This window comes from Boleophthalmus pectinirostris, unplaced genomic scaffold (assembly GCF_026225935.1).
Source record: "Boleophthalmus pectinirostris isolate CB_2022bp ecotype Guang Dong unplaced genomic scaffold, ASM2622593v1 HiC_scaffold_10, whole genome shotgun sequence".
Classification (NCBI taxonomy): Eukaryota; Metazoa; Chordata; class Actinopteri; order Gobiiformes; family Gobiidae; genus Boleophthalmus; species Boleophthalmus pectinirostris.
Window position 1 is genome coordinate 15,710,158 of NW_026570971.1, and position 12,091 is coordinate 15,722,248.

General features: G+C 38.7%; 2 protein-coding genes across 5 annotated transcripts in view; one reads left to right on the forward strand and one right to left on the reverse strand.

Moving 5' to 3' along the window:
- LOC110155527 (sushi domain-containing protein 6-like) lies at positions 1-3,963 on the reverse strand. 3 transcript variants are annotated; one of them, XR_008633222.1, is made up of 10 exons: positions 3,632-3,959; positions 3,064-3,190; positions 2,754-2,945; positions 2,420-2,611; positions 2,148-2,339; positions 1,875-2,069; positions 1,671-1,803; positions 1,198-1,589; positions 921-1,115; positions 1-280 (listed from the first exon to the last, which is right to left on the reverse strand). XR_008633222.1 is itself a non-coding variant. In XM_055161512.1 (10 exons), exons 3-10 carry the CDS (start codon positions 3,173-3,175, stop codon positions 1,090-1,092), a joined length of 1,434 nt encoding a protein of 477 aa, XP_055017487.1. In that variant the 5' UTR covers positions 3,176-3,190; positions 3,368-3,511; positions 3,632-3,963; the 3' UTR covers positions 1-1,089. The 3 variants fall into 3 exon arrangements, 2 of the variants coding, with proteins under 2 accessions (XP_055017487.1, XP_020775310.1); XM_055161512.1 differs by adding an exon at positions 3,368-3,511 and having other exon boundaries at positions 1-1,115; positions 3,632-3,963; XM_020919651.2 differs by having other exon boundaries at positions 1-1,115.
- Positions 3,828-12,091, forward strand: part of fsip1 (fibrous sheath interacting protein 1) — a 26,031-nt gene continuing 17,767 nt past the window's right edge. The window contains exons 1-9 of one of the 2 annotated variants that reach the window (XM_055161522.1): positions 3,828-4,129; positions 4,209-4,245; positions 4,318-4,484; positions 4,630-4,717; positions 4,795-4,878; positions 5,055-5,197; positions 5,394-5,513; positions 7,033-7,194; positions 9,455-9,583. In XM_055161522.1, the coding sequence (XP_055017497.1) occupies positions 3,971-4,129; positions 4,209-4,245; positions 4,318-4,484; positions 4,630-4,717; positions 4,795-4,878; positions 5,055-5,197; positions 5,394-5,513; positions 7,033-7,194; positions 9,455-9,583 (1,089 nt within the window). In that variant the 5' untranslated portion in view covers positions 3,828-3,970. The remainder of the gene's footprint in view (positions 4,130-4,208; positions 4,246-4,317; positions 4,485-4,629; positions 4,718-4,794; positions 4,879-5,054; positions 5,198-5,393; positions 5,514-7,032; positions 7,195-9,454; positions 9,584-12,091) is intronic. The other variant, XM_055161525.1, reaches the window with a different exon arrangement.

Below are 12,091 nucleotides of genomic sequence, written 5' to 3' on the forward strand. Positions count from 1 at the left end.
TAGCATGACACAAATGTTTAATCCAAATTATCATAATGATACACAGAGAACCAAATCAACATGACACTTTTTACATATATTAATTAAAATCCAACATTTCCCATCCATACACATACATCTCGTCCATTCAGTTACATTTAATGGACAGCCAACGAGTGAACAGTGACTATACACAAAGCTGGGTACATTTACCATTGCTAGTCCTCTCCACTTTTACACTTATCACATCACATGCCAGCAGTAGTGAAGCAGCAAAGTGAAAAGATTGAAATTTCCAGTTCTGGAAGCATAAAAAAAATCCTTGCTGATCAACAGCATTTTCAAAACAAATAAATAAAATATACATGTTAGTGCCCTGCTTAGAAATTAAACAGGATTTTTAAGTAGCCTGAATAAATTAAAAGTATAATATTATGTTCTGATGCACTTTTGTCAAAGCCACGTCTTTTACAAAAATGTAGAGGCAAATATGCTGACATTCATTTTTTTTAAAGTCCTAGGAAATAATGAGATATTTGTGCATAGAAGTGGAACACTAAGGCCTTTGGGGGAGGGTATGTGTGATCTACAGGAGACGCCATGTGAAGAGACGCTCATCTGAACTTTGTCCCAGAAAATGACAAAATAAACAAAAAATTTACATTACAGTAGTCTTATTCTCTAACAAACAATGAAAACGTGTAGAAAAAAATGTCTGACGAGTGGTTTGACTACTTTTATGCTCATTTCACTTGTGTTCATGTGTTTTCATAAATGTAAACAAGACACTGAGATTATTGGTCTACAGGCTGCATTGCTCATTCTCTTATTTTTGTTAGCAATGAACCTTGTTGTAGTGTTTCTTTTTATGTCATAAAACATTTCACATGAATGACAAAAATCAAAGCATGTATGTACATGTAACTCTCCACCAAGATTACCTTTGGAATGAATTGTGTGACTACTCAAACCTCTCATGGGGCCTGCTTGGTTGTGTTGACAGCTGTGGTGACCATTTCACAAGAAATATTTTGATCACCACTTATGATCAGTAGAAATGTGACAGTCGGTGATGATGATGATGATGCAAGTCCAACCCTGCTGAAAGTTTTAAGCCTCTTTCAGCAATGGCATATCTACAGAAGGAAAAGACATGGTTGTAAAGGCGTGTAACCAACTGATTCAATTCAAATTCAAAGATTAGAAATGTGACTTCACCATCAGAATAGTCCAGCTCTGGGTCATAGAGGGGAGTGCTAAACTGGGGGCTGTCTGCACACTGCCGTCTGTGTGATACTGGATCAGCTGCATCACCTGGATGCTCTAGAGTCCAGGAGGAGGAGGAGGGTGACGAGGAAGGAGAGGATGGAGGTACTAAGTTGTATACATCCATCTCTGAGTGTTGTTGTTTAAAGGAGGAGGGTCTGGAGGGACCAGCTTCTGACATTGGGTCATGCTGACTCTCAGACAACACAATCTGAACACGAGACTCAGAGTTAAGGGCAGTGGTAGTGCTAACACCACTCACAGCCTCTTCATAAGAGGGTAAAGTAACTTGGACTCCTTCCACCATGATAGACACGGGCTGGCCAGACACACCATGATCACGACTAGATACAGGCATGAATTAAAAGTAGTTAGTGTTATTCACTTAAATTATTTTCAGTTGACATTGTTTTGGAGACACTGACCGTTGCAAGGACTTCAGTTTTGGCTGCAGTAGCACCAATAACACCACTAAGAGGAGGATGAGAGCCACTGAACTAGCGGTAGATGCAACAATAGACAAGGCAGGCATTCCCAGGGGTAAAGTGGAATCATGATCTGAAATGTGAAAGTAAGGTATAAAAACAGTTGATTATTAAATAACAATCCATCTTAAATGCCCGCCTTACCTTGCTCCCTAAGGCAGCCTATTTGCATAGGGCTGTCCCATTCCCCATACTGACACGTAAGATATTTGTAGTCTCCTTTCAAGATATAGCCTTCTTCGCAGAAATATTCAATCACAGTGCCATGAGAAAACCTTATGCAGGGAGAAGGGTGGCAAGTGTAGCCTCCATTATCTGGCTGATACGGAGTTTGACAGACTACCCAATGTTGGGGGAAAATCTGATTAGCTCCAATACTTCGTCAAAATGAATAAAAAAATTATCACTCCGTTTTACCGTCACTGCGTATGCATCTAGGTGGATCAGAAGACCACTGCTTGAGTGCCGTGCAGGTGAGAATACTGGGACCATCTGGCTGATAACCAGGGTCACACCGGTACTCCAACACTGTGCCCACAGGAAAGGAGCCTCTGTTGCTTTCAGTCAAATTAGTTGATCCATGTGGCACCAAGAAAGGTCTTATGCAGCCTAAAGAAAAACACAATAGTATGTCAGTCACAGCAGATTCTAAAGTGTCAATTATGTGATGTTCAGTTATGTCATTGTACCTTGGCTCACACAGTTGATATGTGCTGGTCCATCCCATTGCCCATCCTGACAAGCCAAATACTTGTAATCCCCTTTAAGAATGAACCCTTCATCACAGAAGAATTCAATTACTGTGCCATGGGAAAACATTCGACATGGCGATGGATGGCAGATGTATCTCCCATTCTCAGGTTCAGAAATAGGCCGACACACTAAGGACAAAAAAAAAAAAAGTAATTGTAATATTCAGATATTGTCATTGTTAATTATAGCCAATGATTAATAATAATTAAGCAACAGGGGTGATATTATGTCACAAAAAAGGTTATCTAATCTTATTATCTTATGTCTTACTATCACTGCGTATACAGCGAGGAGGTTCTGAAGACCAGCGGCCAAGTGCTGTGCACGTGAGGATGCTGGGGCCATCAGGCTGGTAACCAGGGTCACAGCTGTACTGTAGCACGGTCCCAACAGGGAACAAACCCCTGTTACTTTCTGTGAGGTTTACCCAGCTGTTTTGGACCATATATGGCCTCACACACCCTGGATGAAAAGAAAAAGATTCTTGTCAAATGTAATGCTGTTGTTGTGTTATTTCTCTACAGTAAATTCTAAGCAAGCTGTTCAATAAATGTACAGCGTTAATCAGTTGTGTAATTACCTAATCCATACCCAGTAGACACTGTGGTCACTAGCAAGAAGAAGGACAGGCCATTTAGTGAGGTGCATGCCCCACAGGCTTTGGATGTTAAATGTGTCATTCCATTGCACATCTTCCCGTTGAAAACCTAGAATCACAGAAAGCCATCATCAGCATGCTTGAAATAACATCAACAGGCCAAACATACAACACTATGCGCAGGTACTGTAATCAGCAGCTGTGCTGTTTTACAGTAAATAGTTATAGTGGTAGATTGGATGTGTAATGATGACATATATTAATTATAGATTAAAAATGCACCAACATTAATTCTATGTCAGGGTTTCCTTTCAGTGTAAGAGTCTTGGTTTGCCAAATCCATTAGCGATAAACCAAACACGTCTATTTGCAAGAGTTTTGTGGTAGTGATGGGATGTTCACAGATGCGTATTATTAGTGACAGCCGATCCTGAAAGGATGTTAATCGTTGTAATATATTACCAGCATACATGTTCTCCAACATTAGCCATTTTGGCTAAATGCATTAGCGTCAATCGTTAGCAAGGTTTTACTACGAGAGTTTACATACCACTGAAACACAGCCACGAATCCTCCACTCTAGCTTAGTAACAACAATACATTTACTACTGTTATTTCACCACATTGACGGGCATTAAATGTTTCTAGCTGAAATAAGCGCCACGATCATTGGCCATTGTGAGCCGATGTTGCTACGGCTAACCTTTAGCCACCTCCTTCCTGAAGCTAGCTCGCTCACAGGCTAACTGCGCTGACTGCAGCAGCATCAGCTGCACCAACAAGTGCACATTTCCATAGTTACAACATCCGGGAGTCTTTGCTCCCATAGCTACCAAACACAGACACGAGTTCTTCCATGCAGTGTTATGACATGTCATAGCCTTCAAACATGAGACATATGGAAATATTTAGAGGGCAGTTAGACAACATTTCTCGTCCTGCAAGCAGCGGGTTAACAGGTAGTAGAGTATCGAGCGTCTCCCCTCAAACAGAAAGAATTACTTCCCCTAGTGCACTTTCTCTCGTCGTTTTGACACAGAATGTACAGGTAGGCCATAGCCTAGTGCAATCTTACCCTTTTTAAAATAAATTTTCCTGTGAAACCTTTAATTCCCATTTCCATTTAGAGTGGCGTTGATCTCGTCACTTCTGGGGATAATGATTGTAAGTTAATACATTTTTAATTAGAGTATATTAATTGTTGTTTCACTAATAGCCTATTTTTCTTCTTTTAAGTATGTGCCACTACCAAGCACGAGGATGAGGAGGAGGATTTAAAACTACAGAAGGCTATTGAAGAAATGAGAAGACTTGATGAAATTCTCTCATTTAAGACTGTTCAAGGACAAGAAGCCAAGCGACAAAGAAAGGAGATTAGAGATAAACTTTGGCAAGAACTATTGGTAAACCTGAAACACATTTCACATAAGCCTGTCCACAATAATGAAAACACATTATTTTTTTTATTTGTGCTGACATGACATGTTACAGAGGATGTTGTCTGTAACCCAGACTTGACTTGACATGGTGTATCATGTGTATGTGCAGCAGAATACACCAAAAGGACGCTCTGAATGTGCCCACGAAGCTTCAAATACAAGGTCATTTTTAGCTCTGGATGCTCTCACTGCAAAAGGTATTACATTTGTTTAGTTTTTCATCACAGTAAGCTTGCGTTATTTAAACACCCGGACATCTGTTACCTATGTTTAGTGCATAAAGAAGAGGTAAACTATGAACCAGTTTTTGAAACTGAAGCCCCTGATTGTGATGATGACAGAAAACATGTGTATTCAAGTAAGTTGTGAAATGTATTGAAATAAATTGTGCACTGGAGGGCAGTGTAGTCCATCAAATATGATTTGCCCTTTTTCCAGCTTTTCAGCTGTAACCTTGAAAACCTATTAAAGACCTTTATATGAGCTCTGATATTTTGGTATTTTTTTGTTTTTCTAAATGTATTTTTTTGACAGTGAGCAACAGATCTGCTGACAGTGTTGAGTCGTTACCTGAAACAGATTTTATGGACATAGAGCAAGAGCATTCTCAAGGAAGCCATTGTGAAGGTTCCAAAATCAAGAAAAAACATAAGGACTTTGTCAAGAGAAACATTGAGGTATGTCAAAGTTCGCATAAGGACATCACAGTTCTGTGGTTTATGAATGAGTCTAAGGCTTTTCACTATTTCTTCCATTGGTCTAATTATTTGTTTGTTACTCTGAAAAAAGGCACAATTGTAGACCGGGGCGCATTTGGAGATGATATCTTATTTCCTCATCTAAAAGCTTAATTTTTTGTGTGTTATGCAATAGTTGATAAGCGCTGAAGGGGGCCAAGAGGTTTTGACTCAACTCGAGAAAGAGCGTCTAGACGAGCTCCTCCGGGAAATAGACCAAGAGGAAGAGGACTGTGCCAGAGGTGCAGATGCAGAGGTAGACTGATAAGAAATCACAACACATTCAAAGTTACATTAAAATCCATCATCAATGCTTGAAATGTCATTTTACTGATGTGAGTCTTTCTTTTTAATCAGTGTACTTTTCACACTCAGAATTCCTTGCATTTCTCCATGGTTTTGCTACAGTCTTATTACTTAACACATCTGGCCCTTTGCACCAGCCCTAGTAGTAACAGTGGTCAGAGATCTATGTTTTGACGACTCCTTGGCAGCTTAGGCAGACTCTGGGCAGATGATTCTGATTCTCTAAGGCCCTTCACACCATCAGCCAGATGTCTCCTACCATATGCAGCTAGTTCCAGTGGAATGCAGTATGTTATGGATTCATTTTATTAATCCTGAATTCATAACTGCTCCCTCTGTGGCTTTTAAGGAAATTCAGAAGCCAGATTCTGTCTTATAGGGCCTTAATTAATGCCACTGTTCTCACATTTGAGTTTCTTCGAAATCTCCAGGTGTGGGAATTGTTCCTTACACAAAGCAGCTGCTAGACATAATTTTTATACATTTTTCTGTTAATGAAAGTAAACATACCCTTCACAGACGGTTCCGTTTAGCTTTACTGAACAGTGCTGAATCCGTAAACCGCCCTGCCAGAATTTTTTGTGTCTTGCTGCTCTATGATGTTTGCCTTGACTTTTAGAACAATATGGCAGTAATTGTGGCAGCGGATAGCAAACTGATAGAAGTGCAGATGCTCTTGGTTTTTATTGGCCGAGGAAGACTTCCTGTTATTGCAAATCCTACTATTATGAATGACTGTGACAAAGCAAACGCATTATTTATGTCACAGTAGCTGGAAGTGATCATAAGTTCTCAGGAGCCCACCCATTTGTTGGTGCTTCATCAGGACATAGCAGACACAGGGCTGCTCTTAGCTATTTGCTTCACAATCTGTCGCTCCCCTCCTAACAAGCTTCACAATTTTATACGTCACTCTGGTAACCTGAGGTAATAAATCAGAAGGTCTATGGAACAGTCTGCTCTGCTGTATTGATGAGTAGTAAAAAAGAAAGTTCTTAGATTTAACTTGGAATTTCTTCAGTGTATTTTCTTAATTACTTCCTACATAACAGCCTAAAAGATGAATTACCATGTATATGAAAACGTAACCTCACTGTGAGAACTCCACTAGTTCTGTTGTGTAGAGAGGTCAACATTGGCACTATGGTTGCAGTTACATGCACACTCCCAGTCTGATTATTGTCAGATTTTCTGAGTTAAGACTATTAAAATTACATGTAAACCGCAAAATCATTTGATATCTTTCTGATCATGGTCACCCTGATTACTCACATCAGATTTTGTAATGTGTATGTGATTTAAATAATATTAGAGGTCCATAAATCGGATAATAATGAGTTTATAGTGTGCGTGTAAACAAAGCCACTGAGAGCATCACATCTTCTTTCTGTTATGTGTCATTTAGCCTGTGGTTTTTAATAACTGAAATCATTTGTGTGTTGAAATAATTGACTATGTGTGTCTTGTAGGATGATGTGTGGGCTGTGTCAGTCTCAACTGGACAAGGATACACCCCAGAGCCTCCAGACCTCAAGCAGCTTCACGACATTGACTCCAGGATCCGACTTCTACTTCCTGTTGAAGAATTTGCTTCTTTGCAAACATCCTACTCAAATCTTAGTGAGGTTCAGGTGCGTATTAAACATGTCTAGAATTGTGAAGTACACAGCACTATATTAAGAGATTGTGAGTCAGCACAGTGGGCCATCAACAGAAACATCTCCTAAATCCTTTTGTTATCGACCCGCAGAGTGTCCTATAGCTTATGCAAGTTCTTGTAATTTGGAAATTGCATCACATTTCCATCCACTTTTTCCTGTTAGCACCACAGAACCCTTCCCTGAAATCTTGGGGGTTTATTGCTGCTAATAAATATACGTGTTACAACCTTGTTTAAAAGATTATATTGTTTCCATGGCACTGCGTACATTTTTATACCGGGGAGTGAATGTGTTAATGTTCAAACTGCACTTGTGCTTTTTATATAATTGCAAATAGATGGTTTTGTAAGTTTATTAACCAGCACTGAATTCCTTGAACCTTTCTAACCGCTCACCGGTTTGGTATTTGTCCTAGACGTGAGCTCAGTAAGCTGTCTCCTGATTTTATATCTCTACATTTTCAAAGCCAGATGGAGTGCTCATCACTTGTGATGTCTGTCAGTGGAGAAATCTGTTTTTCAAGTCGTAAATTTTACACAAAGCTGTTCAATTTTGGGTGATATTCCTACAAAACCTTTTCACTTGGACAGTATTGGATAACTAAGACACTAAAAAGTGAAAAAAAAACAACATAATTATAGTGATAGTCAGTTTATGTGACTTAATTAAAACTCAAGATATGGGAAGACATCTTTGCAAAAAACAGATTGCCATTCCCTGACGATTTTACCATGGCCTTTTTTGAGCCAGGTATAGAGTTATTTAAGGTCACACTTGTGCTTTATGAATATAGGCTGATCTTAACTGGAAATGAATCGACTATCTTTGTCTTAATCAGCAACAGATGTAGAAAAATAAATTATAAAAGCTTATGCTGTCTCCATTTAGTTTTTTACATAACTATTCCCATGCCTTAATTATGCATTTATTTTTTCCACTACATCTGTGCTGTCAATATCACAAAGATTTTTCTCCTAATCTCAGAAGATTTGGATTTTTACCTAGGAGTGGATATTTCATTCTATTATTCTTTCTTCTATTTGAAAAATAAATGTATGCATTCATCTCTCGTCCCACAGTAGTTCTATATTGTCAAATCTGCATCCTTAAAATGCATGGGGGCTAATAGTGGAAAAGTGCGATAATTCTGGGCAGCTGCAAGTGTAACTGTGAGTAACCTCCACTGCCTCTGTTCCCACCCTTTAATCATCATCTCTGGTCTAAAGAGGTTTGGGAAAAGGAGAAATCCCAGTCTAACCATTCTTTCCTCATCTGCTCCATATTAGAGCCAAAATGCCTCATAAAAATATAAACAAAAGTGACCCAAAACAAAACTCCTTCACTTTTGACACACTTTTTTATTCTCGGTCTTTCTAGAGTCTAGTTTGATGGTTTTACACCATCCCCAGGCTCACCGCTGTGGCAAATACTAGGGAGAAAGTGCAAATAGTAAATCTCTTTTAAAGCGCCACTCACTTGACGCCGGTGGCTGTAAATCCAACAGGTGGTCATAAGCTTTTATTTTGAAGTCACCTTTCTTCTCTGCTCGTAACTGGAACCAATTGGGTATATTTTTGCTTGTAGGATGTTTTAACCCCTTCAACACTTCGTGGCTTTCTGAATAACCCCTACAAAATAGTGATAAATTCTTATTTCAATATTGTGCAACAAATGTTTATTCACTTTTATATTGCATCAGATAGGGTTGTAAAAATGTGCCCATATCTAGTACTTTTCAGAACTAAGACCACAAGATAATAATTAAGAAATTTGGTTGAAAATTACATCTTCATCTATAGTAAAAAAAATTATAAATAATGTTTTTATTATTACTGTAGTATCACAATCTGTATCTGGTATCAAGCTTTTCTCTTCAGTATTGAACTGAGCTTGAAATTTTAGTATCATGGTGTGTGAAAGTGTTCCCAATCTGGAAGAAATCTGACCTGCTGCTAACAATACTTAACATTTATCACATTTTTATCTAAAAGTGACCAAGAAAAATAAACTGTTTGCTTATTGTTTTTAAATAGCTAATCTTATTCTATCTATTTTGTCATTTAAACTGACACAATATTGAGTCTTGACCTAGATTAGCTTCTATGGTACTCAATCATATTTTAAAGGACTTTTCACCTCACGTGTAAACCCTAGTTGGGGCTTGCACATTTGACATCGTTTTCAGCTCAGCTTTTCCTTTCAATAATTCCTGATTGATTTCCCCACGCAGCCAATGCATTCTGGTGCATTCAGCCGTATCTGCTGCTTATCAGGACTGGAGGAGAGGAACCTTTCGCTGAAGGTGGATGCTGTCTGTGAGGCCTGGCTTCGGCCCAGATGCTGTCACACTGATCACAGGGTAATTACAGAGCCAATGAAGGCGAAGCACTGCCAGTGACTGAAAAATACAAGTTCCTCTGATCTGGAACTGCCTTGTTAACACGTGCAGAAGCGATTAATATCATGTCAAAAACCGAGCGCGTTTGTCCAGCGTGGAATCATTTTGTTGCTAATAATGAGGGCAGGGATGGCCTTAAGACATGAGCTTGACAAGGGAGAAGCAGGTGCAAAGAAAATTCACGTCATCTTGTAACTTAATCACTCTATCGTCTATCACTGGTTTACCTCACCGCATTGCAATTGCTGTAAAGCCCCAAAAGACTTCTCTGGTTCAGAACTGAGCGGACATCTTCGGACACTGCCTTACTGTGATTTTTCCTCTTTCCACCAACAGAAGCTGAAATAGCCTCCCTGTTATTAGAACCATCTGCTGGCGTGTATTGTTGAATATACAGTGCGCCCTCCCGCTGGTGCTCTGTGTGGTCATGCTTGCACCACCCAGGGGCCGGAGCCAATGTGATGCTGTCATCAGAAGTAGTGTGGCGGCCCTTTTGTTTGGGGATGAGGGAGCGGTGTAGGGTGATCTCTTATTTAGAGAATGTCCCACTTTTTTACTGATGATTTTTTTTTCTGGCAACAAAATCAAGAGTGTGGCTTTCAGAGTTGTAATAAATTGGCACCCACTGCTGCCATCTCTTTCTGAGCCTTGCGGTAATGTTGTCACATCTTAATACTAAAATTTCAAGCTTGATTTTTATACTAAGGAACAGAGGCGATGCTCAAGACCATTTCATACCATGATGATGAAAAAAACTGTTTATTTAGACAACTGAATGTCATTTTCAACATTTAATCATCATCATTTCTTTTACATTACCATGTTGTCTTATATCTGTAGGTGCCATAGAAGGGTGTAAACTAGTCCATGTGGCCGTACTTTTTCTGATACAGCTCAAGATCATTCTCAAGCTATTTGGGGAAGGTTCATTTCTGGCCTATGAATGTGACTTTTTTGAATAGATACTTGTTCAAATGAGTATTAATCAATCAATTAGGATCTGATTTTTGTTACTTTTAGCAACCTTACATCATGCTTCATAAAAAACTAAAAAAATCATCTGGGCTTATTGCATTATCAGTCTAATGAACTTAAGTTAAGGACCATCTCTCCAAGTCCCACCACGTTCAACTTCCCACCACATCCCTATTTTTTCTCACTTTGAGCTGGTCACCCTCGGGTCTACCATTCTTTATTGTGGCTTTACAGTGAAACTAATGTTGCTTTTATATAGCTTCTGTTTTCTTGGTAACTCCAGCTGTATTTTGGTCTGCGTCGGTAAGTTATATGATATATGCCATGGACCATGAGATCACTTATACTTACTTAGTCACGTTATAATGTGGCTGCTGCTGATGGGCACCCAGGGTTTTAATGACAGTGAACGTCAAGTGAAAAAGCAGAGAGAACGCCCTGTTGACCAGCACAGTGCGGTCAGCAGAGAGTTTATCTCATTTGATTTGGTCATTTAATGAACCAGCTGTGGGGAAGCATTTTATATATTTAAAATCTCATTGTGTGCAATTAGGGCTCTTCTGTGTTATGACTCATTGGTGGTTTTTAGACATTTCCAATCTTGTATAGGACACTTGAATTATGGCAGTTTTTGTCTGACATACTGGTCAAAGAACTTCTGGGGCGGTCAGTATCCCAATGAAAGCTAAAAAGAGAGTTGAATTTGTAATAATTTTGTGGGACATGGTTAATCTTGCTAAGTAGAGAGGTTACTTTTGACAATGACAAATTAGCTCATAGCTCAAACAAAATACAGAATAGTGTACGATACTAGACCCGAGTTCGATGCTAAGGAATAGACGCGATACCCAATACCAACTTCAATTACACAATGATGTATGATGAATAATAATTTATTTAGAGAGTAGAAATTTTCAACATTAAATTATAGTACTTTCCTTTATATTGCCACGTGGTCATATATTTGTTTAATCCATCAGTTGTCCAGACATGTTCTGTAGTGGTCCATGGGTGTATACTAGTCTATGTGCTCTTATATTTGATCTGATACAGCTCACAATCACTCTAAAGCTGTTCAGGAAAGATTCATTTTTGTCCAGTAAATGTAACTTTTTGCATTAATACTCAAATGTTCAATTTGATGCTACTTTAATCTGATTTTCAATAGCTACCTCATTACAGAATCTAACAGTTTAATGTAAAATTGGGAGTTTTATTACTTCTTCACTGAGAAAGACATTTACTATATTAATAGAATAGAATAGAAAGCATTTATTGTCATTATACAGTATTATTAAGATTAATTTTAATTTGAACTCTTTGGGACGAGTTCATTCCAATTGTTTTTATTGCTAATGCTAAAAGTACAAGAAGAAAAAGTGCAAGTTCTTGCAGGGGAAGAACAAGCTGAAATTTGTATTTGAAAGTCTTCAGTTGAAATTACATTTGCAAAGGACAGTGTTGTGTTTGTAAGAAGAGAATGTTCCTGACATT